Consider the following 24,395-nt stretch of genomic DNA (forward strand, 5'->3'; position numbering starts at 1 on the left):
AAGTATAAAAAGGGATTTTATTAATGTCTATGTACAAATTTACAAAGTCAGAAATGGGAGAAATATAAACTGCAATCAACAATAACCTGCTTTTTCTTTCGCTTTACAGAAAATCATCATCACTTGATTCTGTTTTGAAAAGGCAAACAAGGGAGAGGATTCAAGACATTCTCAGGTTGTATGAATATTCAGCCTGGCATTAAATATAGACAAAAGATCCTACTTTTGCTGGAAATTTGCAAGAGGGGTTTAGAATTGACAGAAATGTTAAATTATCCCTTTCCTCTAGTGTACATCCATCAAGCAGCAGCCAGTGAGATGGGGAAGAGTGGTGAGTACTAAGGGAACATAGGTTTCTCCACATCTTCACTAGGCAGCACTGCAATTCAGCACCACTCAGGGCACATGACTACTGACCTGCCAGCAACATCCACAGTAGGCAAGGGGTTATAGGCTCATTAATATTTTCATGCTCACGCAGTGCAGATCCCACTATACCTGTCTTCATTTGCTAACCAGAGAAGGCAAAAAAAATTTTTCCCTCCTAGTCAGTCAGTGCTCACAGCTACATACTATGTTCTGTCCTATCATGGCTACAGCCACACCAATACTATTGGCATGTTACAGCACCAAAAATAGAGAAGATTATTCTATGAGAACTATTGTGTGTGAAAATACACTTAAAAATAGTAGGACTGACTCAGGTTTTAGAACCAAAACAAGAGTTTGTTCTTCAAAATCAAGCAAGCAGTAACACAGAACAGGATTAGAACATGTCCTGCAGCTCTATGTCTGATATGAAAAGATTATGAATCTTTCATTAGCTTGTTCTGTGACCCCAACCTGCAAATGCAAACATGCCTTTTAGAAATATTTCTGAGATAACTGGAAGAATACTTTGGAATTTAGAAAGGGGTGGAGACGTGGCGTTCAAAATGGAACCAGCCAAAGTGCATCAGTCGTTTTTGTAACCAGCTCCACCAGGGAGCTGGATAGAATGGTATTCCAACTTTGTCTGAACTGGAATTAGAAGTGCTTAAGACAGAAGTAGTCAAGCCTATCCATTACTTCACAGCTCTATTTGCCAAATAGAACTCCAAAAGGATTCCCAAAGTCCACAAATTTTCTGTTAGGCCATTCAACAGACATGTGTATCATTAAAAAGTTACAATTTATCCAACAGCAAAATATTCCAAACTGTACATGTGTGGTTTAAAAAAAAAACAAAACAAAAAAACCCCCGCAAAGTTGACTCATGTGCTCGAAGTAGCTTTCCGTCTCTTAAGTCGAGCTCTCCAGTCTTCAGGCAAAGCCTCAAAATTTGCATTTCTCTCTGCCATACCACTGTAAAAAAATGCAGAAAAACCATCAGGCTAACCACTCAGCAAAGGGGGAACTAAAGCAGCCAAGATAATCTTAGACAGAACTGTGCCAATATCTAAAAAGACACAGCCAAAAGGACCAGACTCCATGCTGACATAATACATTCATAAATTATTATAGTATACCTTGTAAGATGTAGGTGGTTAGAAAGGAAAACTCTCAAGATATGGATAGACATTACTTGCCAATAACAGGACACTCTGACCAGAATTCTACTGGCAGATTCCACTGGCATAACTATGGCAACTGGAGGGAAAATGCTGCAGGGTAAGTGGCCATGCAGCATGTAATGCCTTTGAGAAGAGCCTCAGATCCTACAGATTTTGTTTGCCTTCCCCTGCCACAACTGCGCAACCCTGGAAAAAATGCAACCATTGCCATGGTGCACTAATGCCATTCTCTAAACTGGACTACATCACATGTACTTGAACAAGGTCTCCTTGACAGTCACACCCAGTTCTTTATGCAGATTCACAAAAAGTAAATGAGATTCCAGAAAACCTTAAATACAGTTAAATGTATTCAATTTCATCATTGCGGACTTCCAGCTAGTTTCCTGTTTGAAACAGATGTGCCCTGGGCCTAAATCAGCATGGGGAACTCCAAAATGGTGGCAAAGTTATCTTCCATTCCATCCAAGAAATGTAAGGGGGCTGTTTGTAGAAGATGGAACTGTGGGTGTTGGGGGGCCTCAAAACGTGCCCTGGGAGGCATCCAGCAAGCCACAGCCATCACAGCCACCCCCTAGCTTTGCCAATTATTAAATCATGAGTACTGATATTTGATAATGCCCAGAAATATAGCAGTGTTTACTGAATGACACAAGATATTTTGGAAAGAACAATGAAGAAGATGTACCCTTCTACCTTATTAACTGTTGCTGCTTCCATTCTTCAATTCGCTTCTGTGACATCACCTCCCGATCATCATCACTGGAGCTGGAATTTTCTTCCTCATCTAATTCACGCTGAATGCTCTGCCATTTCTTAACGAGAGATGGCATTTTTGTCTTTGTTTTTTTCCTCTGTAACAAAATATTTAGCATCCAACCATCAACATCAGAGCTAGGTTTTCATGGAAGTCTTTGGTCTCAGTCTGAGAACAAAACTTTAGTCTGCTGGTTAGGATAATGTACTATTAGGAGCAACACTCATCATCCCATATTCAGGAAGGAAAACCATATTCTGACACTTTTGCTTAGTCTTACAGTGCAGTGGATATACAAAGGGGGAGAGTGAAGCTATATGGATGGCCAAAAATAACTTTTAAGTGTCACCATTTGCATTAAATATGGGGAAAGAGGAATATTCAACTATTTGAGACTAACTCAACTTCTCTCATGCACTATGAAGCAAGTATGTTTCTTTTTGGGAGAAAAAGCTGCCACAACACTTTAATTCTGAACAACATACTGGCTAACAAAGCTCACTTTTCAGCAAAAAAACCTGACAGAAGGCCGAACAAATTAACATTTTAGGGCTATTACTTAAAAAAAAAAAAAACTCCCGGCCACTGGGTGTCGTAAAGGCTGAACAGATTACTATTTCCCCAGTAGTAGTGCCATGCCACAAAGCTGCCAAATATTTACTGTTTTTATCACCACACAAGGTGTACAAATTTCAATGCCTGGCATAGCAAAACGATACCCACTGTTATTTTTATGCAGCCTAGCCTAGTGTGGTCCTTAAAATGAGAGAACACACAACTTTTAAGTACTTACTTTGCTGGCTCTCCTAATCTTCTTTGACTTCTCTGCAGACATTACTTTGGGAGCATGTGGAGGTGGTGACAGTGGAGGTGGTGGCGGCGGTGGAGGTGGTGGTGGAGGCAGATGTTCTGCAACGCTAGTGGTAGGTGGGGCTCCTTGTGAAGGAACTGGCTGTGTGGTGCTGGCAGAAAGTCCAACAGGGGCACTACACTCTGGATAGCTTATGAGTGCAGGCTGGGTTACACCAAGGTAATTCTGTTGCAAACTCACTCCTGAGGTCTGAGGGCCTGTAAACATGAGGGGACAGTGGAAATATATCCGAAACACTTTACCATGAAGATCAATAAGTAAAATTGAATCAAAGGAATGACATTCACCTGCACCCATTACTGACGGGCCATAGAGTACTGGACAGCTTCCAATGGTTGCAGCTCGTTGTACCAGTCCAGCATTCATTTCTGAAGCTTTCCTTTTTACAGATTTAGCTGAGAGAGGTGTGGATATGCTGGTCTCAGTATTGGTCTGGAAGCAAACAGATGACAGTTTGATTCTTATGAAGCACCTCTGTAAACCCACTGGATCATGTACTAAGGGCATGTATAGTCATTCCTTCAATCAGGAGTGGATGAAGTAAAGCCTACAAGTTTCATGGCCCTGCATCATGCAAACAGGAAGCAGTGGGCCTGGGATGGGGGGAGGGAGAGGAAGAGATTTGGAGCAAATCACTCATGTAGACAAGCCCTAAGTGGAATGCTAAACCTGGGCCTTTGAAGCAACCATTTTTTTCCAGTATGGGAGTAGGCAGTGCTAAGGAAGACCAAAAATGGTCTCCACAGCTCCAAGTGTTGCCCACTCTGCCTTAGGACTTTATCACACAAGATGTTATTTAAAAAACAAACCCAAACCCCCAAAACATACTGGTTTTGGAACTTTTAATATTACCCCTCTCTTAAATAGTGCAACAGGGCTTTTTGCACCATCATGGATCCCCGTGTGCTCTCTTCCTCATTCCCCCTTAAATCTGCATTCCTGCTGCTCCCCCTTCTCTCTTGCCAAAGAAGGAATGATTGTCTCCTTGCAAGTAAACATTCATTCCTTCTTTCACAGGCTGGGGGTGGTGCACAGAAAAGCCTACTCTGGAATAGGGAGGGAGAAAGGGAGGGAGGGACACTGAATGCTCAATACTGGAACAGCCATGCTAGGAAGTTTTTACACTTGAGAAATGCTACAACACTGTGTTTGAGACCTTATTGACAGATGTTTCCCATCAATGAAGAGAAACTCTTAAGAGTAAAGAAGTGACAAAATAGCTATGGTGTTGTGTGATGAGTACTGCCAAAGGCGCTATACTCTAGCTTTAATACCAGATAGAAATGCTAGTGTAGTAAAGATACAGGAAAATCTGCGGTCCACTGAAAGATATGTCAGCCATACAGGGGTGGTCTAAAAACCACAAAGCATTCCTAAAACCTTCAGTTTGTACTTGTATATGTATAGGCCCTGGGGAAAAACAGGAAAATTGGGGGAAAGGGTTCCCCTGCATTATTCCCAAAGTCTTAAAAAAATTGAAAGTATGGATTTTGGAATAATTCCTTTCAGAATGAAGAATAAAATGTTTAATACAAACTATTGACATACTCTTTCATAATTATTTCTAAACAACAGGAAAACAAGGTAAGACATAATATAAGGCAATGTCTGGAATCAAACATTATAATTCCTGGTCTTGGTATCTTTTCCTCTGTTCTTTTTACAGAAAGAAATGCTTTATTGTTTTTGCTTGCTTCTAAATAAGGGGTAAAACCAAAGATGTTCCTTATAGTTCAGGACTTTGTAGATCCATTTTTTTAGCAAAAATAAAAAAAAGTTCTAAAAGGAATTCATTTATTATTCTAACCTGACAGAACTGTATATTTAATATACCAAACACAATAATTTTGTGGCAAACAAAATTATACGATTACTAACAGTACTTTTCAATTGTGGTAATGTTGCATCCCCCCTCCCCATTTTCCTTAAAAAAAAAACAACCCCAAACATTCTTTTCTTTAAAAAAAATCACCGAAAACAAGGGTTTCTCCCATGGTTTCACAATTTCTAGACATTTTACACCTCTAGTTTGTACATATCAACATGCCTTGTTGTTAACTGCCCTTGAGTCAGCCCTGACACAAGGCAGAGAGACCTTTAAGACCCCTATCCTCCAGTGCTCTACTTGACTATTGTAAATTTAGGCTCATGATCTCCCTGATGGAGTTTAGCCATCTAGCATGTGGGCTTTCTGGCTTTCTACTGTCTTCTACCTTTCCTAGTATTATTATTTTTCCTGCTTTTCTTACAATATGTTCTGCAAATAAGTTAAACAGGTAGGGTGATAAGATGCAGCCTTGTCTGACCCCTTTGCCAATTAGGAATCATTGTGCTTCTCCAAATTCTGTTCTGACAGTAGCCTCTTGTCCCGATTTCTCATCAGTACTATAAAATGTAGCAGCGCTCCCATGTCTTTATGAACATTCCATAGCTTTTCATGATCTATGCAGTCAAAGGCTTTGCTATAGTCTATAAAGCACATGCTGATTTTTTCTGGATTTCCTTTGTAAGCTCCATTGTATGTTTGCAATGTGGTCTCAAGTGCCTCTTTCTTTTCTGAGCCCCACTTGTCCCTCTAGGATTTCTCTTGGTATATATGACTGAAGTCTGTGCTGCAGGACTTTATGCGCATAATTTTGCTTCTGTGATAAATTAATGCTGTGGTCCTATAGTTGCTGCAGTCTTTTGTGTCTTCTTTTTTCAGGATTGGGATGCATATTGAATGCTTCCAGTCTGTTGGCCATCATTTTGTTTTCCATATTTTTTGGCATATTTTAGTTATCAATAGAGTTGATTCTATCTGTGCAGCTTGTAGCAATTCTATTGGAATATCATCTGTTAGTGGTGATTTTTTTCTTCCCAATTTCTTTTATTGTAGCTTCCACTTTGCTTTCTTGAATTGGGGATTCATCTTCATATGGTTCTTCATTCCATGTGTTGTTTTTCTTCTTTTATATAGCTCTTCTGTATATTGCTTCCATCATATTTTCATTTCTTCTTGATGTTGTAGTACGTTCCTCTTCTGATCATAGAGCATTCCTGCCCTTGGTTTTAATTTTCCTTTGAGTTCCTAGGTCTTTAGGAAGAAGTTTCTTGGTTTTCCATTTTTGTTGTTGTCTTCTATTTCTCTCCATGCTCCCAAGTACCTCATACAAACTGGTAGGTGTGATGAATAGGCAAGCATCCTCCCCACATTGAAGCAGCAAGGGTAGGCAGATGCAAGCTGTTAGCTGCATGGTGATTCCCAGCCCCAATGGTATTTACTGCAGGCATGTTGCTATAACCCAGCAACTGCACATATGTGTTTCTCCAGTCCTTCAGCACCCTCCTAATTCCAGCAGTGTTTTTAAAAAAAAACCCAACCCTCCAGCTAGACAGAGAACAAGTAGGACAAGAGCATGGGCTGAAGAGAATGGACAGGAAAAGACTTCATAAAAAGGAGCTTCTTTGTTTGGAGACATTAACTGAGGTATGCCTGTACACATCTGGACATACCAGAAGTGACAATGAGTCACTTCTGTTCATGATTTCAGGCAAATATACAACCCAAAATACAGGCTGGGGAGGAGGGTTCTAGGGAGTGTGAGATCACCTCAATTCATTTTCTGATATGTACTCCAAATAAAACAATAATGTGTTTATAAGTCTTTTTTATCACATTTGTTGTTGTTAACAGCTCTCGAGTCAAACTCCCCTTCAAACAAATACAAATTTAGAACACTGGTAGCTTAAAAAATCCTTATGGGTAGAGATTAAATTCACCACTGCTGTTCTAAGACATGATTTTTATAACCCAATTTCAAACAAATATGTATCATTCTGCCTATGGAATAGGGATTGGGATTTCTGTGCTTTACAATGGCAATTTCTGTACAGTACTCAGAAAGCTCATTCTTAAACACATTTTTTAATTATTCATCCACTTTATTAGTTTCATATGTGACTCCTAATCCACCAAGGAATTTGCCCTGACCCTCCAGTTTCTCACTTGCCCACACAATTTCATTTTTCATAAAGTCATGCCAGTGAAAGGAATAATTTCAATTTATCTTCCAGTCCACAAGATCCCAGTGAAGAAGTTAGAATCAACGAAGGGGGGGGGGGACTTCACAATATAAAAAGTGATATTACAGCAAGAGGTTTATAACTCTGAACTACATATGCAATTCAGTTAAGGACTTCTCCAAAAGCAACTAGAAATTGTTATAGGCACTAACTCACCTGGCTGTTGGCAACAGCTGGCCTGAGAAGAGGTTTCAGAACAGCATCTTCCTCCGTTCCTGGTGCAGGTGGCTCCTCATCTCCTTCATCTTCCATCTCTACTTCCTGTATTTCCCCCTCTTCTCCTGGTGGAGGAGGGGGTGGTGGTGGGGGAGGAGGAGGGGGTGACTCTGGTGGTGGTGGGGGTGGAGGTGGCATTTCCAGAGGCAAAGGGGGCTGAAGTACAGGGACAGAGGGCTGAAGTACAGTCCAAAATGGACTGAGAGACACAAGTGATGTAGCTGCAGCTTGATTAGAAAGAGATTCTTTCCCAAGAGAACCTAAAGAAGATACATATAAAATTCTGCTTACCCCACTATTGTGCAAATTACCTACACAACACAACATCTGTCTCTAAACTTTTATGGCACTTCTCATCCCAAAGAGACACATTTCTCAGCAAAAACTTCCCTTCTTATAGCAATAACCAGCTCCCTAAACATTAACAACTAAACTGGAAAAAAGAATACAAGCAGAAGAAATTACACTTCCCATCTTCATGTGATGCAGTAAATATGGTGTATGAAACATACAGAAAGATTGACAGAGATCCCAAACTCAGGACAGAGGAATGCTTTGCAGACAACTCCCTTGTTCCAATCTAACTTTCCTCTGACCAACTGAATCCTTAAACAGGGTAGCATTTCTAAGTAACTATCCTCCCACATTAAAATTGTTCCCCTTGCATTCACTTCTTTCTTACTGACATTCCACCTTCTTAGCATGTTCTTTCAAATGAAATTATCTTTGTTTCATCAAATCCACCAAGTCCAATACCTGTAGTGTTATCAGCAGATTCTCCAGATTCTGTTTTCTCCTTCATTGCTTGTTTAGGAACAGCGTCTGCCTTATTTTCTAGGATTTGCCCCTCCTCTTCCTCCTCCCCATCTGGGAATTCCCACTGGGACTCGCCTGATTGTTCGTTAACATAGAAATAGCGCCTATGGTCCCTAAATCACAAGAAAGAAAACAAGGTTTTACACTCTCACCCCATTACTGACACAGTTATGTGGTCCTCTCCCGCGACAGCGGAGTGCTCTCACAGGAAGAACCTCTTACAATAGGACTGCTGTTCACAAAGGCAACAAACAGCTTTGAGGAAGGTTTGACAAGATGGGCTTACTCCAAACTGTTTGTGATGCTGGCTCTGTGATCACAGCCCTCACCCTCCACTGCAAGAGCAGAGGGTTAGCGAAAACAGCTCGCTTATGGCTGGTGTGCAAATAAAGGTTCAAGGATACATTAGGCAATAGATTTTTTTATAAAGTAGCCTCAGGTTCATTTCCTTCCAGAATAGTAAAGGAAAAACAGCCCAATTTATGAAAGATGGCTGCTCCCCCATGGACTGCTGCAGTCACATTTATGATACTCTTGATTTCAGACATAGTGAATTGCTACTGAGAGGGAGAGGATCTGGGAGCTGAAAAACAAAAGAGCAAAGATTTCAAATAAACAAAAATAATCAAGAAAGCCAAATATAAGAAGAAATAGTTTTGTCTGACCTGCTGGCAGGAGATAGTTATCTTGTTCTTCGTTGAGATCCTCGGTCAGTGAGCTTTCCATAAGGACACAGACGTTACTTGGGAGCGGAGTTCCTGAGATCCTGCAATGTGCACAGAGCTCTCGCATGCGCGACCCCCCAAGCCCGCCCTCCTTAGCGCATTTACACTCAAGAGTAAACACCAGCTCTGTCCAATCGCGGAATCAAATCCATTGCAACACACTTAAAAAAGACTTTATATTTCTCCAATTTTTGTGGCTGGCTCAAACTCTGTATGTGCCAGAGGCTCTCTGCCCGCTCAGCACCGCTAAGTGCAGCTGCTCTCAGTCTCCAGATAGATGACGACACGTCGGCAGGTGGTGATGGTCACAAATCATGTCTGAGATGTCAAAGGTGAAAGGTGAAAAGGGGAGAAGAGTGCGTACCTGTCCCAGTGGCAGGACCAGCCTTTAGGGGCGGCGTTTATTTCATACTGTTTTAGCTGTTCAGCTGCATCTTGCAATTTGCGTTTGAGGTAGTTTCCTTGGAGAGCTCCTTCCCGCCAGTCTGCAATACGGGTCTATGACAGGAAGGTAAATACAGTATAAAGAAACAATTAGAAGCCTGTAGACAATTAGCTTTATGCATGCTGTTTATCTCTGCAGTTCTACACATTGCAAGCTTCTCAGAAATGCAGCCAGGACTATTGACAAAAAACATGATCAGGAAAATCACACAGAGGATGAAAAAATACAAATATCAGATACACTACTGGACTCATACAATCAGTTTTGGGGACAAGGAGAGATGAAAGAATAACATTAATGCTATAATAGTTAAGCTCCTTAGATTCTTATTCCACTACACTGGTGTCAGCTGTTTAGTTTTCTATATTCCATAATTTGTTTTCAAGAAAAGGTAAACTTAAGTTACCTCAGTCTGCAACAGCAGCACGTGGAAGTTAGAGATGGACTGCCTATTGATGCCCAAGAACTCCAGCTTGCTTATCAACATGTTGGCCAGCTCTCCAATCTGAAACTGCCAGAAATAAGGCAAGCAAGAGGTCAAGAATGCATTGTCAGCCACAGTACACAAAACTACTGCAGTACTCCCTCTGAAGTATACAGACATCTGTTTGAAGAACACAGTGTGCCAAGTGGTAACTCATAATTTCACAATTTTGTGATTAGTGAAGGTGGCACTACTTTAGCTCCAAAAGGACTGCTGCAAATGAAAAAAAAAGACTGTTCTACCTGATATTAGCAGCCATTCTACAGGTATAATTTTATACTGTTCTGAGAAGATAAAGATAGGTATGGGAATGTGTACCTCTATAGAGTCTTACACACAGGTTACATACATTGTTATTTAAAATGTCCAAAACAACCACTTTAATCTATTTGCACACAAGAAAAAGACTGTTCCATTTTCCATGTTCTAAAAGCAGCAACACTTGTATACACAGCTAGCATGTTTGGAGAACACAGTGCATGTCTAAATGCTGTTCCCAATGATGTGTTACTAACGTGTCCTAGTATAACATATTTCAATACAGTATTTCCAAATTGGCAACAAGAAATAGTATCATAGAGGTACAATATGATTCAAGTTGCGAGTTTAGAAACAGCATTAAGAAGCTTTCAGAAACTGGAAAATTTTAATATGCACTCTGCCTAATAATAAATGAAGATCTGAACTTCCCCAGATAACATTAAATACTAGTAGGGGTCGAAAAGTCAATTCAAGTCTTTCTCTCAAACTGAGTTGATCCTTTTTCTGATTATATGTCAACCAGTTATGCATCATATTCAAATGCTTAGGTTCTAGGAAAACAATAGCTATGTAACTTTTCCACAGAGACTCTTGATGAGACAGTAACACTGCAAAATACAATAAACAGCATTTTAAGTTGCTTAAATACTGCAAATAATTTATTTCTATTTTAATAATCTCTTTTTGTATATTTTCAATTGTAACTTTCTTTTAAACTGCAAGCCACTTTGGGTCCCAATTTATTTGGCAATAAATATAACAACAGAGTTAGTGTGGTGTAGTGTGGTACAAACATTAGATTTTGACTCTGGAAACCAGAATTCTAATGCCGGCTGGGCCGTGTAAACCCACTGTGTGACCTTGGGCAAGTCACACCCTCTCAGCCTCAGAGAATGGAAATGGCAACCCCTCTCTGAAGAAATTTGCCAAGAAAACCCCACGACAGAGTTGCCATAATTTGGAAACAATGTGATGGCACACAACAACAACAACAAAAACCAACTACAATAATAACTGAATTGGTCACTGTGTGGCAAAAAGACTTGAAGACAATCCATCTTGAAAATACACATATACCTCTGCCTCCAGTAACATTGCCGTAAATATTACCAAGAGAGCATTACACCCAGTCTAGCTCACATTACCTTTAAGTCCTGCTCTTCTTCTTCCACCTTGAAAGTTACTTGGGTTTTCATTTTGTCTTGCATTTCCTCTGTATCTAGCTCATGGTCTGAGTTCTCACCACCTACTTCAGGCTCTTCCTTTACCACTGAACAGAAAGCAAGGCAGAAATGTATGAACACCTCATTCTATAAGAGTAAGTTCTCAACATGCCTTCTCCTTTACTATGGAAGATTTACACAGATAACAAGATATAAATAATGAGAGCAGGGTTCAACTTAGGCTTATTTATTTACTTTACATGCAAGAGGTGGCCCTCTAGGACACTGCATTCAGATCACTGCAGAATGAAAAGCTAGAGAATAGTGGCCGGTATCTCGGTAAATGGGTGGAAAGAACTAGGAATACAACTAATATTCATAAAACTTAACTCTCAGTACTGATACATATAACTGAATAGCTATAAAGAGCCCTTGACAGGGGGGAAAAGTCTGTCTTACTTGTTTCTCCAGGTTCAGGACTCTCTTGCCCTGTCTTGCTTGATCCTCTGCTGGTGGATTCTGGGCTAGCAACCCCAAAAAGTTTCCATTTCCCCTGCTTGGGTAGCAGTCGCCTTGCTAGGTCTGACTGACTCCCATCAGAAAGTGGACTAGATCCTGAAACACTCCCATCACCTTCTTCTAAAGCTCGCAGTTCTGCCTGTAAAACAATTATTTCAGTATTAGAGAAACAAACACATTTGTTTTTCTCCTACTATCAAAATATTCTTCATCCATGACAATCTCTACTTCCCTTTACTTTATGCATCAACCTGTCTCTCTCTTTTTTTTAAAGTCCCTTCTCAAGACCTACTGTGTAAAGAGAGCATGTACTCAATGGCTTTAACCCTACCTAATCTACTATTTCATGGTTGTCTGGCTCCATACGCTCTATACTTTTAAAAATCCATGGCCATTCTTTTTCTTCCCTGTTTTATGAATCTATATGGACAGACTGTATTATGAACAGAACACTTCAATATTCAGGAGATTAATTAAATAAGTTATTTCTGAACCACCCTTCCCAACAGCACATTCAACATATTTACTACAGTCCAGAAAGATTCAAAGATAAACACTAAGGCCCGTTCTGTACGGGCAAAAAGTACGTGCTCTGCGCATACTAGGGTTAGAAAGGGGCGTCATTTCCTGATGCCTTTAATCCTCCCTTCAGCCACCATCTTGGGGGAGAGAAGCAGGCTAGCTCCATCTGCCTGCCTGAAAGAAGAAAAAGCCCTCCTTCCGACCACCATCTTGAGGGGGAGAGAGGCCTGGCCTGAAAGACTAAGAGCCCTCCTTCCGACCACCATCTTGAGGGGGAGAGAGGCCTGTTATGTTTTATTTTGACTTTGTATTGTACTTCCTGTTGTACACCGCTTTGATCTAATTTGGAAAAGCGGTATATAAATAAACATTATTATTATTATTATTATTATTATTATTATTATTATTATTATTACGTGCGGAGCGTGTAGAAAATGGCGGCGCCCTATACAGATGGGCGCCACCATGACTACATCACGACCGCACCGCCTCCAAACGAGGCGGCGCAGAAGTGCCGTAGTCAAACCATGCGAGAGCACCTGGGGCGCTCTTTTGGCAGTGCAGGAAGGAGCTCTGTTTTGGAGCTCCTTCCAGGATTTGTGTCACTGGCGCAGCCTCTACACGGCTGCGCCAGCAACGCAGATAAGAAAGGGCCTGAACGGCCCCTTTCTCTTAGTCCCCGCCATCACCGGGTGTCCTTGGGGCTTGAAGCCCCAAGGACACCCATTTCCAGGCTGCAGGGAAGCGGCCTGTTGCCACTTCCCCGCAGCCTGGAAAACGGTGGATCGGGGCCTCAGAGGCTGCCGTTGTGGCAGCTGAGGCCCCGATCCAGCGGGGAAAGGGCCAGTTACAGGCCACCCCAAACAGGCAGTCTGTAATGCGCCTAAATTTTAGGAAACATATTCAGGGGTAGCCATGTTATCACAAAGCCAACATTTTAACTTCTCCCGTGATTCTGATCTAACAGTGCTTTGTGTAAAACTGAAGTGGTAACACCTGGCATACCAAGCACTGCAGTTCCTAAAGCTTCATCTATGTTACTCTGGTGCCTAATTCTATCCCCCTCTTTCCTGAGTGCCTTCTTTCCACCTTTTAAAGAGAAAAGGGAGTAGTTCTCCACTAGTAGTCACTACTATTTCTGTCTGCCCAGACAGAACAATTGGAAGCTCCTTCAAGCAACTATTCATACAAGAGAGGAACCATCACTGATACTGCTTGCTTCTGCATAGTCAGTGGTGCTTCTCTTGGTCAATCACTTCTGTAGCTCCTGCCTGTCCAGAGTATTTTACATCAGAGCTCTACCACTGGGATGGGAATCTACATTTATTACTTGTTTACATGCAAAAATGGAAAATTTCATCAGTTTTCAGTAGTAGTGGCCAGCAGAGAAGAAAAACAATTGCTTCACCCCTTGGACTCTTAATTGGTTTCCTTCTTTCTCAGTACTCAATGAAGCAGTGACAAAATGGGTGAAAGTAGACATGCCTTAAGGAGAACAGGTGGTATCCTCCTCAATTGCCACCTGTTTACTTTGCAATGGCATTGGTGGCAACTTCTCTTTGGTATCGGGACAACAATATCTCAGGTGAAGGTTTGTCTCATATTTGAGACAACTATATTTCAGACAAAGTACTCACAACTGGTCATGTACTGAAAGCCAATTAGAGATCAGACATTTTCTTTATCCTAGGAAGAGGAGACCCCGCCAAAAGAACTCTAAAGAGATTACCAACTGAGGCCTAGGTCCAAAACACACTGCAGAAATAATCCAGTTTGGGACCACTTTAGCTACCCTGGTTCAATTCTAGGGAATTCTGGAAATTGTAGTTTTGCGACTTCTCTGTCAGAGAGCTCTAGTGCCACAATAAAATGCAATCCCCAGGATTCCCTAGCACTGAGCCAGAACAGTTAAAGCAGTCTCAAACTGGATTATTTCTGCAGTATGCTTTGGACCCTAGTCAAGTAAATAGAATGAAAGGAACCCATTACATACAGAGGTTTAAACAGCCTCAGTATGTACACCGGAGATCACAAGCAGTCTGACACATGGTCTTTCTGTATAACCAGTTTGTGGTGAGGGGAATGTAGGGAAATGAACCCTATTTTCTCACTTCTTGGGCTCAAGTCCAAGTATCTTCCTTCAAGACTACATTTATATCTGAAGTCTTTATGGCTGCAAAAAAGCAATGCTTCCCTCAGTTACTGTATGTATCACAGTGAGGAAAGCACTTGTATAAGTGCCCTGAACACCGAGCTAATGTTGCTTATCATATAATTAGGGATGAATGAAGCACTTCACAATGGTGCACCCACCCAACTGGGGTATTTTCCAAAAATTATTTGAAGGCTTCAGAGATGGTGGATTTATCAAGGGGAAGGAGTGGCTCATACAATAATTTCTAAATTTTTAAAATTCAAAATATAATGCATAAACTTGTCTTCCACTGCAAGAAGGGCCGTAACAGTAGCATACAACAAATTTTAAAAATACAATAAAATAACACTTTAAAAACAAAATGGTTTGATGGCAGCCAACAACTAACTAGAACTGGAAGACACACCACAATGCTCCCTCTCTCCTTTAACCAATGCTCCCTCTTTCTGTGAACTCACATCCAAGGAATGGCATTCTGGCAGTCATAGTCCATACTAGATTAGACTCACTCAATCCATTGTTGGATAGTTAACCCATAGATAAAATCTAATATACAATGGGTCTACTTTACTCAGGACTAAAATAGGATTTAGGCCCACAATAGTTTAAAATGAACCTTTTAGGAAAATAAAATTTCCCACTAGGGAGGCAATTACTAACAGCAATATAGCTAATCTTTCTCACACAGTAATTTTGTCACAGCTCCACAGTGGAATCAGTTATGTTGAACCTCAGAAAAAGTCTTAGCTGTCAGGTGTTGGAGCTGTTCTAGCTCTAGATTCATGCCCCAAACTGGGTTTTGGACCAGATGGCCTAAACATCAGAAAGTATCTGAGGGAGGACTTGACTCCACAATCAAACTAGCATCATCCCAACATGTATGCTGACATGCAAGAAAGCAAATGTTGTTACAAACATTCATATAATGCCATTCTACAGTTGTAATGTCATGCAAAGTTATAATGCCATTCTATTTTGTTCTTTTAATTGTAAAGCACTGTGTACAGTGTTGGCACTATATAAATAAATAAATTGATGATGATGATAATTCTTGGACAGTTTGCTTCTTTTTGAGGTTCCTATGTTTTTTAAAAAAAACAGCAACAGCTGAATGCAATAGACCACTAAGTCCATTTAAGCCCTGAATAAAAAGCACAACCGAAGGAGATATCAAAAAGAGCTTTGCATTATCAGGAAGACAAGTGGTAGAGCTGGGACACTGACACACTGAGATACTAACCCTTCTTCTAAAGCAGGATCTGCAACACCCATGCCACCCACTTTTCAATCCTACCTGTCCCATCAGAAATGAGTTCTAACGCACCTTCTTCCTCTCCAATACCATTTCTAGTTCAAGAGTATCCTGCTCCTCTTCTTCCTCGGCACTCTCCCCTGATTGCACCACACTGCATATGTCCTCCTGGGAAGGGTCTTCTCCAATATCTCGGTTGCTTTCTGGCTGCTGATCAGCAACAGTTGCTGTTTGCTCTGCAGTCACATCTTCTTCCATCAATGGCTCCACCTCCTCCTTACAGATTACTTTCCGCCTCCAACGCTCCTCTTCTTCCTTCACTATCTCAGGAAGTAATGGAGCCAGCAGTGATGCAGCTACTCCCTTCTTCTCTTCTTCATTGCTTGAAAGGGCCTGGATACCTTCATTCAGTTCCTGGGAAATCAGTAAGATTTTCATCAAATCATGGAATTAAAAGCAGTGAAAACACTGCTAGTAGTTTTTTTATAACGTGATGCAGGGGGGGTTGTACCTGATTTGTTGGTCATTTCAGAGAAAGATCACATATGCTTTATTCAAGGAACTGGTATAAAATTCTGCCATGTATAGGTTGGGGTGGGGATCAATAATATGTAAAGTATCTCAATGTGTTAGAAGGGCTCTCTCACACACATTTTGATACAGGAAACATGGAATCTGCTACTCAGCATCCTGAAAAATATGTTTCCAGTTCTCATTATTACCAACATTTTGAAATATGTGACTATTAGTTAATACAGGCTCAGAAATTAGAGGCATATGCTCATATGCTTCCAGTAGCCAGGATGTGAGATCTCTGCAGTCCTGTTTCAAACCCCTGGTATCTGAGATAACTGCAAACAGGAATGAACAGGGAATGAACTAGCAGGTCGTAAGTGCAAAGCACATTCTCTATCACTGAACAATAGAATCTGTTCTGTCTCAGGAGCACTCTTCTGTATTATCTGAGTGTAACTAGATCTCCCTGAAATTGCCCAGAGCTTAAATATCTATGAGGCTGTACAGATTAGAAGAAAGGGATGGCCAGAGGCCACCCCTTTCTCCTCCAGATCGTTGCCATGGCAACTTCAAGGTCATGACAACAATCCGCCTCAAATTGGAACTGCGAAATGCAGCTCCTTCCGGCGACACTGCCAAGGCACCATTAGTGCCCTGGGGCATTGCGGTGATGTCATGTGTGCACCGCCCCGTTTGGACGTGGTGCACACATGATGTCATCGACATGAGCGCTGTGTGGACAGCGCTGCATAAAGATGGCACCGCTGTGACGTGCTAGGCTTCCGGAGCGTACGGTTGCTATGTGCTCCCGAATCCTAGAATCAGCACCAGCACACCGCTTCCCGCCTGACTATACCAGGTCTAAGTTGTTAAAATGCTCTGTAAGGCTGTTCTCGCTCATCTGGAAGAGAAATCAGATGTCCAAAAGGCTGCTCCTGCTATGGGTGCTTAACATTTATTCTTGAAAATCAATGAAAAAACATCATACCATATAAAATATCCTGCGCATAATGGACATACCATGCAAAACAGGTAGTGAGGTGGAGAACTGGCATTTTCTCTTGAAAGTAAAAGCAGAAAAGAAATATTTGCTTTAAGCCAGTCATGCTGATACTGACCTTCTTCAGTTCACGCTTTACAAGAGTCCTACGTCCACTGCTCCCAACAGATGCAGCACCACCACTGCCTTTCCCCTGGGATGGCAGGTCAGCAACTATCTGGTAGTTTTCATCAGTCTCTGTAACAGAACTAACAGAAAGGCATGTTTAGTCAAGGAAGCACAGAGAGGAACAATTCACTCTTCAGTTCAGCAGCATTCTTACCTCTGATAATGTTGGAGACCCTGAACTTGCGTTGCAAGATACTGGGGTAGTTCCCATGTAACTTCATTTGTTTGAGTGTTCCAGTAATAATAGCAGCCTGTGTTTTCATCCCAAACCTCCTGCCAGTCTCCCATCTCCACTCCCACTGTAGGAAGAAAACAAGTCTTCAGTGAGCTGACCCTCCTTCCCCTATATGTTAACAAATAATTACAAATTAATCCATCAAGTATTTTCACCTTTCTCCATGAAGCACTAGAAACTAATGAATAATAATAATAATAATAATAATAATAATAACAACATCTTCTTATCCCATACAAAATTCATCTACGACTTTTATCCCACATAATATTAATCTACTGCCTTTAATTCCTATCCCATGTAACATTCATCTACTGTCTAAGATTCCTAAATCCTAATAGCTTAGGTACTGTGCAAAGTCCTTGATAATGTAATGTTCTTAGAGGAAGATATAACAGCAAATTCATCTCTCATCATGTCATGTCCTTAGAGGAAGACATAACAGCAAATTTCTCCCCCATTGTCCCTTCCAGGAACTGCAGACATTTCTGCAGCATCCCTTCTTCCTTTCACGTTGGTATTCTGACTTTCAAAGAAGGGCAAAAGGGACATTTTGGGAGTGTGATGCTGGTAGAGGATAAACAGAACCTGGATCCAAAGCTTTTCAAACAAGAAGAGAAAACCTCCAAAAAGGAAAGAAACTTAGGTGTACCACACACTGCATTAAAAACTATTCTTTCTCATTCTTGAAATGGGAGGTTTTTTCTTGTAAAAGGATTTACAAATTGGCTCCAAGAACATTTTAGCTTTGATACAAAATCTTTGGACATGTCAGAGCTTCCAAGACCTAGAGCACTACTTCTCCTTCCACCTTTTTAGGTGCAGCCTTGCGTTCTTTTTTAGTTGCACATCACAAAGCAATCTCAACAAGACATGGAAATGTGTGGAGTATCTACCTTTACTATGACACTAGCATGAGCTAGAACAAAAACCATATAATAGCATAAACAAACCAGAAGCTCACCTCCTGCCAGTGAGCACTGAGTATCATACTGCCACTCAGGCACCTGATCTGTTCCATTTGCAGTTGCCAAAAGCTGACTGGTGGCAGATTCCTTGGGCTCTGGGCGTGGAGGAGTTGGAGGTGGAGCAGTGGCAGGAACAATGGTCTCCGCAGGTTGAGAAGGAGCTGTAATTGCATCTATTTCCTTTTAAAAGTAGAAATAAGACCAAAAATAACATTATCTGACTCAAGAAAAAGCATTTAATTTAAGTAAGGGAATCTGTAGTGCAAGGCTCATGTGACCATACGAGTTCCCAAAATGACCAGGTTTATCCTGTTGTTATTCTTAATCAATGATCTGAGATGAAGGTATTTAATTTTAAATACAATGAATAAATCTGAGCTGTGTTTTTCAGGCATGAAAGCTGTCATGTAGAATTAAGCTTTGCTTTGCATATTTGGTAGGGAAATATCAAAACCAGTAAGATCTACCCCTGCTCATCTTGCCCAGGTACTGTCCTGTGCCCTCAACCCCACCTACTGCTGGGCTGCAGCCCCCATCTCTGAAACTTCTCAAATTGGAATTTGATTAGTGGACCAAAAAAAGTTCCCTAATCCTAATGTAATTATTTCCTAATCCTGTAGAAAGAGAAACTGGCCATTAGATTAACAGAATCCCTGACTCCCTGTCTGCTTGATTAATGTTAGTGTGATTTTTCTGTATGCTATCTTCCAGTCCAGAAAGAAATTCAATTTATGAATCAAAACAAATTTTTTACCAACCGCTAGGAAGTTGGCCAGGGTACTGTCAATGTCAGCTGAATTATTGCCATTTGCATCTGCAGACTGTGCTGGTTTCTCAGACATTTCGTTATCTTCTTCATCGCTGTCTGCATAAGCACCGAGCAAACATAAGCCACCTAGAACATAAGTCAACATTACAACTGCTGGCAATACACAGCTGTGCTATGCTATAATCTTTAAGACTAAGGATTCAGGTATTGGAACATTGTTCGCTCCGACTTAACAAGTCTGACAACACATTATCTACTATTCATTTACATTTACACCATTGATATAAGAAGCCTCAAGGAAATTAAGTTTTTCTTGAAGCCCTGTATTCTGAAAACATCTTGCACACCTTCAACACACATCAAGTCTTTTATCTTCCATTCTATCACCCATCAAGGATTGGGGGGGGGGGCAATTACAGTCTACCAGGACAGACAAAAACACCAAAGTTAAAAGATCCAGTCAAAAATCCACCTAACAGGGATACCTTTATTGGCCAACCAAAATGCACAATAAACATGTTGCAAGCTTTTGAAGCTTCACTCGCTTCTTCATCAGGCAAGGTGTTACAAACCAAACAGGAGAAAAAAATGACCAATCAAAAAGTTAAAAGAGTAAACAGAAGTGATCATCAGCATGTAATGTCACTTGTAACTGGGTCTTTGTGGTGCACTATAGCCAAACAGTGAAGATATAGGCTTCTTATCACATGAAAAAAGCATGTAAGTGTTTCTTCTGTTATTTGCCAAAACTTACGTTTTGGAAACCCTGTAACTAATCTTGCTGATACAAACTAACTCACTGCAGAAGAGAAATTATCTGTGTCAAGAAAACACTGTCTGTTGGGATTCTCATTTCACTGTGCATAAAACATGTGCCAGTACATCTGGTTTATCATTAGTGCATTTAAATAGCCTACAAATGTATTTCTAACTTTTTAAAAAGAAGAATGCAGATCTCATCTACGTTGGCTTTCAAGGAAAACAAACAACGAAGAAGTGTGCAGCATCCAGTCATAAGGATAGCATATTCAGCCACACAGAAACAGACTGTGAAATGGCATTTTTCATATTAAAGATTGAAGTTATTTCTTGTCAACTTTAGGCTTTTAATTCTGAAAAAACTGCCCAGTTAAAATATAAACCCTGACTATAACTAGACTTGTTGAAAATCCTGTCACAAGGTACAATAAAATAAATCCGCCCAAGGCATTCTACAGAGACAGCTCTCACTAAAATCTCGAATGACCTTTTACAGGCCAAGGCTAATGGCCTTTACTCTGTTCTCATTCTTCTCGATTTGTCTGCAGCCTTTGACACTGTTGATCACTGTCTCCTAATTGACATACTCTCTGACCTTGAGTTCTCAGACTCTGTTCTCGACTGGTTTAGATCTTACTTGTCCGGCAGATCTTTTGCAGTAGTTGCAGGTGGTCAGACTTCTTCTCCTGTTCCCTTATCTGTTGGAGTTCCCCAGGGCTCTGTTCTGGGTCCCCTTCTGTTTTCTCTCTACACACTGTCCTTAGGAAAACTCATCAGCTCTTTTGGTTTTTCCTACCATCTGTATGCCGATGATACCCAGCTGTATCTTTCTGCCCCTGACCTTTCTCCAAGGCTTGAACAGCAAGTCTCATCTTGCCTTACAGCTGTCTCACAGTGGATGCGCCATCGGCGTTTGAAGCTCAACATGTCCAAGACGGAGCTCCTTGTCTTTCCTCCTAAGCCCAACCTTCAACACTCCTTTTCTGTCTCTGTGGACAACATTTCTATTCAACCTGTCCAGCAAGCCCGCAGTCTTGGCTTTATCTTTGACTCTTCTCTGTCGTGTATCCCTCAGATCCAGACCACAGCCAAGGCTTGTAGATTCTTTTTGTACAATATTGCCAAAATCCGACCATATCTCTCTGTCTCTACTGCCAAGATCCTGGTCCATGCCCTAGTGATCTCACGACTTGATTACTGTAATGTCCTCCTGGCTGGGCTTCCTTTTTCTCACCTCTGTCCTTTAATCTCTGTCCAGCATTCAGCTGCACGCATTATCACTTCCACCCACCGCTCTGACCACATCTCTCCTGTGTTGGCATCCCTTCACTGGCTCCCTCTCCCTTTCCGCATTCAATATAAGCTCCTGCTGTCAACATTCAAAGCTCTCCATGGACTGGCCCCTCCTTACTTATCAGACCTTCTTTCTCCTCACCTTCCCACCAGGGCCCTCCGTTCTGGTAGTCAAGGGTTCCTGTCTCAGCCCAGGATTTCCTCTGCCCCAACTAGGATTCGCCCCTTTTCACTTGCTGCCCCTCACTCCTGGAACCTTCTTCCTCCACAAGCAAGAGCCATCACTTCATTAACCAGCTTCAAAACGGAGTTGAAAACCATCCTATTCAGAGAAGCCTTCCCAGGCATCGCATAATTGTCGCTTACTATCTGATGTTCTGTTGTTGGCTGTTTATCGATCCATTTCCTGTATTGCTATGTACTGTATATGCATTATCCTACTTGTGAGTATGTATTTTCCCTGGATAATGATTAACCTTCCATTTTGAAGCCATGCCCTCCCTTCAGTCCATCTGCCTTGGTCCAGGCCTCGGAGGTTGAGAGGAACTGCTGGACCTCTTACCCTTTCCTGTCACCGCTCCCTTCTCCTTCTGTGTTATGTCTTTTTAGATTGTAAGCCTGAGGGCAGGGAACCGTCTAACTAAAAGGATTGCATGTACAGCGCTGTGTAAATTTACAGCGCTTCATAAATAAAGGTTAATAATAATAATAATAAATCCCCAGTTTTCAAGATAAAGAAGAAGGGGGAGTTAATAAATACACTTAAGGCATCCATCACACAAAAACTGGCTTGTTGTTTTTAGGTTTGACGTTGTTCTTAAAATTACTGCTTTTAACATCCACAGTTTGCCAGTAACTTGACTTTTGTAACTGCAAATTATTTTTTTCACAACTTTTTTTGGTATTTTTGATAGAACTATTACTAACATATCAGTTTCATTTATTACCATTCTCCTAATTGTCCACTTAATAACTGCAAATTACTCAATTGAGAAAGGTGGTACCTGTTGGTTTGACAGCCACTGGCCCAACAGGCATGTTAGCTGGAGGTGGATTTGGGACTGTCCTTGGAGCCTCTTCTGTTGCTTCAAATTCATCTAGAAAAAAACCAGATGAGCAAAAAACCAAAACAAAAAAACCACTTCAGAAGGGTATCACAAGTGTGTGTTTCCAATTCTACAACAACCAATAAAATGAGAACATTAGTACTCTTACTTGCTTAGTACATGGGAAAACAGTAAAGGAACTGGATCTCATTTTGGAAAAAGGCGGGAAAGAAATACAATAAATAAATAAATAAATGATGTCATATAACCTTTCTTTATGCACAAGAAACAATTCAATATGCTTTGTAACTATTACTGCTTATATTGTATGAAAAGGACAAAAAGGAGGAAGCTTCTTTTATCTAAACTATACATACTGGGGGGAAATCTTCTTTGCAGTAAACAGCTATAGGACTAGCATTGTATCCAAGAAATGTCAAAACACAAAGAATAAAAGTATTTGTGGAGCACGTGAGCAAAATGATTTATGAAGGCAGGGGAAAGACAGTAAAGTTTCTCTCAATCCTCTGTCTCAATGCAAATTATAATAATCGAACAGCTATTGAGAGGTGTGGCAACCCAAAATACACTACAGGGAAAGCTCAGCTTAAAAAGCCTCCAACAAAGAAGCTCCTTTTTACAAAGTCTTATGAGAGCCAAGGTCCGTTCCTTGCCCCTCTTATCTTCTGATGAGCTGGATGTTGTTGTTTTTGCAACATTGCCATTGGGAGGATGGTCAAGGAGGACTGGAAAAAGGCAGGCTTTTAGTGCCGGGTTGAAACAACATGTCTGCAGTAACAATGCAACAATGCTTGATACAGGAAAGAATGTGATTCTGCTCTAAGTGATCATACTACAGCTGTGTGGCTTACATACAATAGGCAAGGTAAATAATAGCTCACTGACTAAGTATGTATGGAAAGCGAAACAGAAAGAAAAGGAAAGCAAATTAGCTTTCCTCAAACTAAACATAAAACACAACCTAGAACAGGAAAGACAACATCAGCATATAAAATGAAATCTTACAGCAGCAGCACATAACAAAAGATCACAGTAAAACAGTGCTACAATTTTTAGACTATCTTTCATTTCTACTGCATTAATACAAAAAGATTTCAAAAACAGGGAAACTGTATGTAACTGAATTACTGCACAGCTAGCCCAACCAAAAAGAAAGACATCATGGCCTAGAACCAATGCTGTCCTGGTGTGACGCAAACTTTCTAAACCCATCCCTAGTCCTCTTTGCTGCCTGGCTGGGAAGGATTTCCCAAAGGGGTTTCAGCAACAAGCAGGGATGGGGTACTCTCCTTTCCAGTTCAACTGATGGAAGGACACCGTATATGAAAACACTGGTGTGGATTCTGGCCAAGGAAATCACAGACAGTCCACAGCATTAACCGACAAGCCACACACTATGTTGAAAAATCATTTAAATCAGTCTGAGGCAGTTACAGACTGTTCTGACCAGCAACCCTTACTCTGCCACTTCTATTTTATTCCATTTACAACCATGCCACATTTGGTGTCATTATCATCTGATCATTTCTAATCAATTTTCCAGAGGACCAGAAATGGAGGACAAAAGGACAATGGAGAAACAGGTGAGAATCACAATCCATCCTCCTTCCTCCACCACTGAGCATGTGTGGATGTGCCTTCAAGTCACTGGTCAACTTATGGTGACCCCAAGGATCCCACAGGGTTATCTTGTCTCTGTGTTATGGGTCTTCAAATCATCTCTGACTTCTAGCGACCCTAAGGCAACCCTATCATGGGCTTTACTTAGCAAGATTTGTTCAGAGGTGGTTTGACGTTGCCTGGAATAATGGGGGGG

At 41.0% G+C, this 24,395-nt stretch overlaps 1 protein-coding gene across 1 annotated transcript; it reads right to left on the minus strand.

The window, feature by feature from the left end:
* Positions 1–22,635, minus strand: FNBP4 (formin binding protein 4). Its single transcript, XM_042471081.1, has 15 exons — positions 22,517–22,635; positions 19,450–19,586; positions 18,688–18,871; positions 17,643–17,787; positions 17,439–17,568; positions 15,877–16,218; positions 11,816–12,014; positions 11,339–11,463; positions 9,855–9,959; positions 9,368–9,501; positions 8,219–8,391; positions 7,403–7,722; positions 3,104–3,613; positions 2,250–2,407; positions 1–1,344 (listed from the first exon to the last, which is right to left on the minus strand). Exons 1-15 carry the CDS (start codon positions 22,548–22,550, stop codon positions 1,254–1,256), a joined length of 2,787 nt encoding a protein of 928 aa, XP_042327015.1. The 5' UTR covers positions 22,551–22,635; the 3' UTR covers positions 1–1,253.
* Between the last annotated feature and the right edge of the window lie 1,760 nt (positions 22,636–24,395).

Source organism: Sceloporus undulatus, chromosome 1 (assembly GCF_019175285.1).
Source record: "Sceloporus undulatus isolate JIND9_A2432 ecotype Alabama chromosome 1, SceUnd_v1.1, whole genome shotgun sequence".
NCBI classification, from domain to species: domain Eukaryota; kingdom Metazoa; phylum Chordata; class Lepidosauria; order Squamata; family Phrynosomatidae; genus Sceloporus; species Sceloporus undulatus.

Bases quoted from the DNA above. Each gene is read 5' to 3' on its own strand.
- FNBP4 (XM_042471081.1), bottom strand. From the start codon at position 22,550: ATGCCTGTTGGGCCAGTGGCTGTCAAACCAACAG. The intron at 19,587-22,516 runs GTACCACCTTTC...CTTATGTTCTAG, and splicing joins AGTGGCTGTCAAACCAACAG to GTGGCTTATGTTTGCTCGGT. The intron at 17,788-18,687 runs GTGAGCTTCTGG...TTCTTCCTACAG, and splicing joins TCAGTGCTCACTGGCAGGAG to TGGGAGTGGAGATGGGAGAC.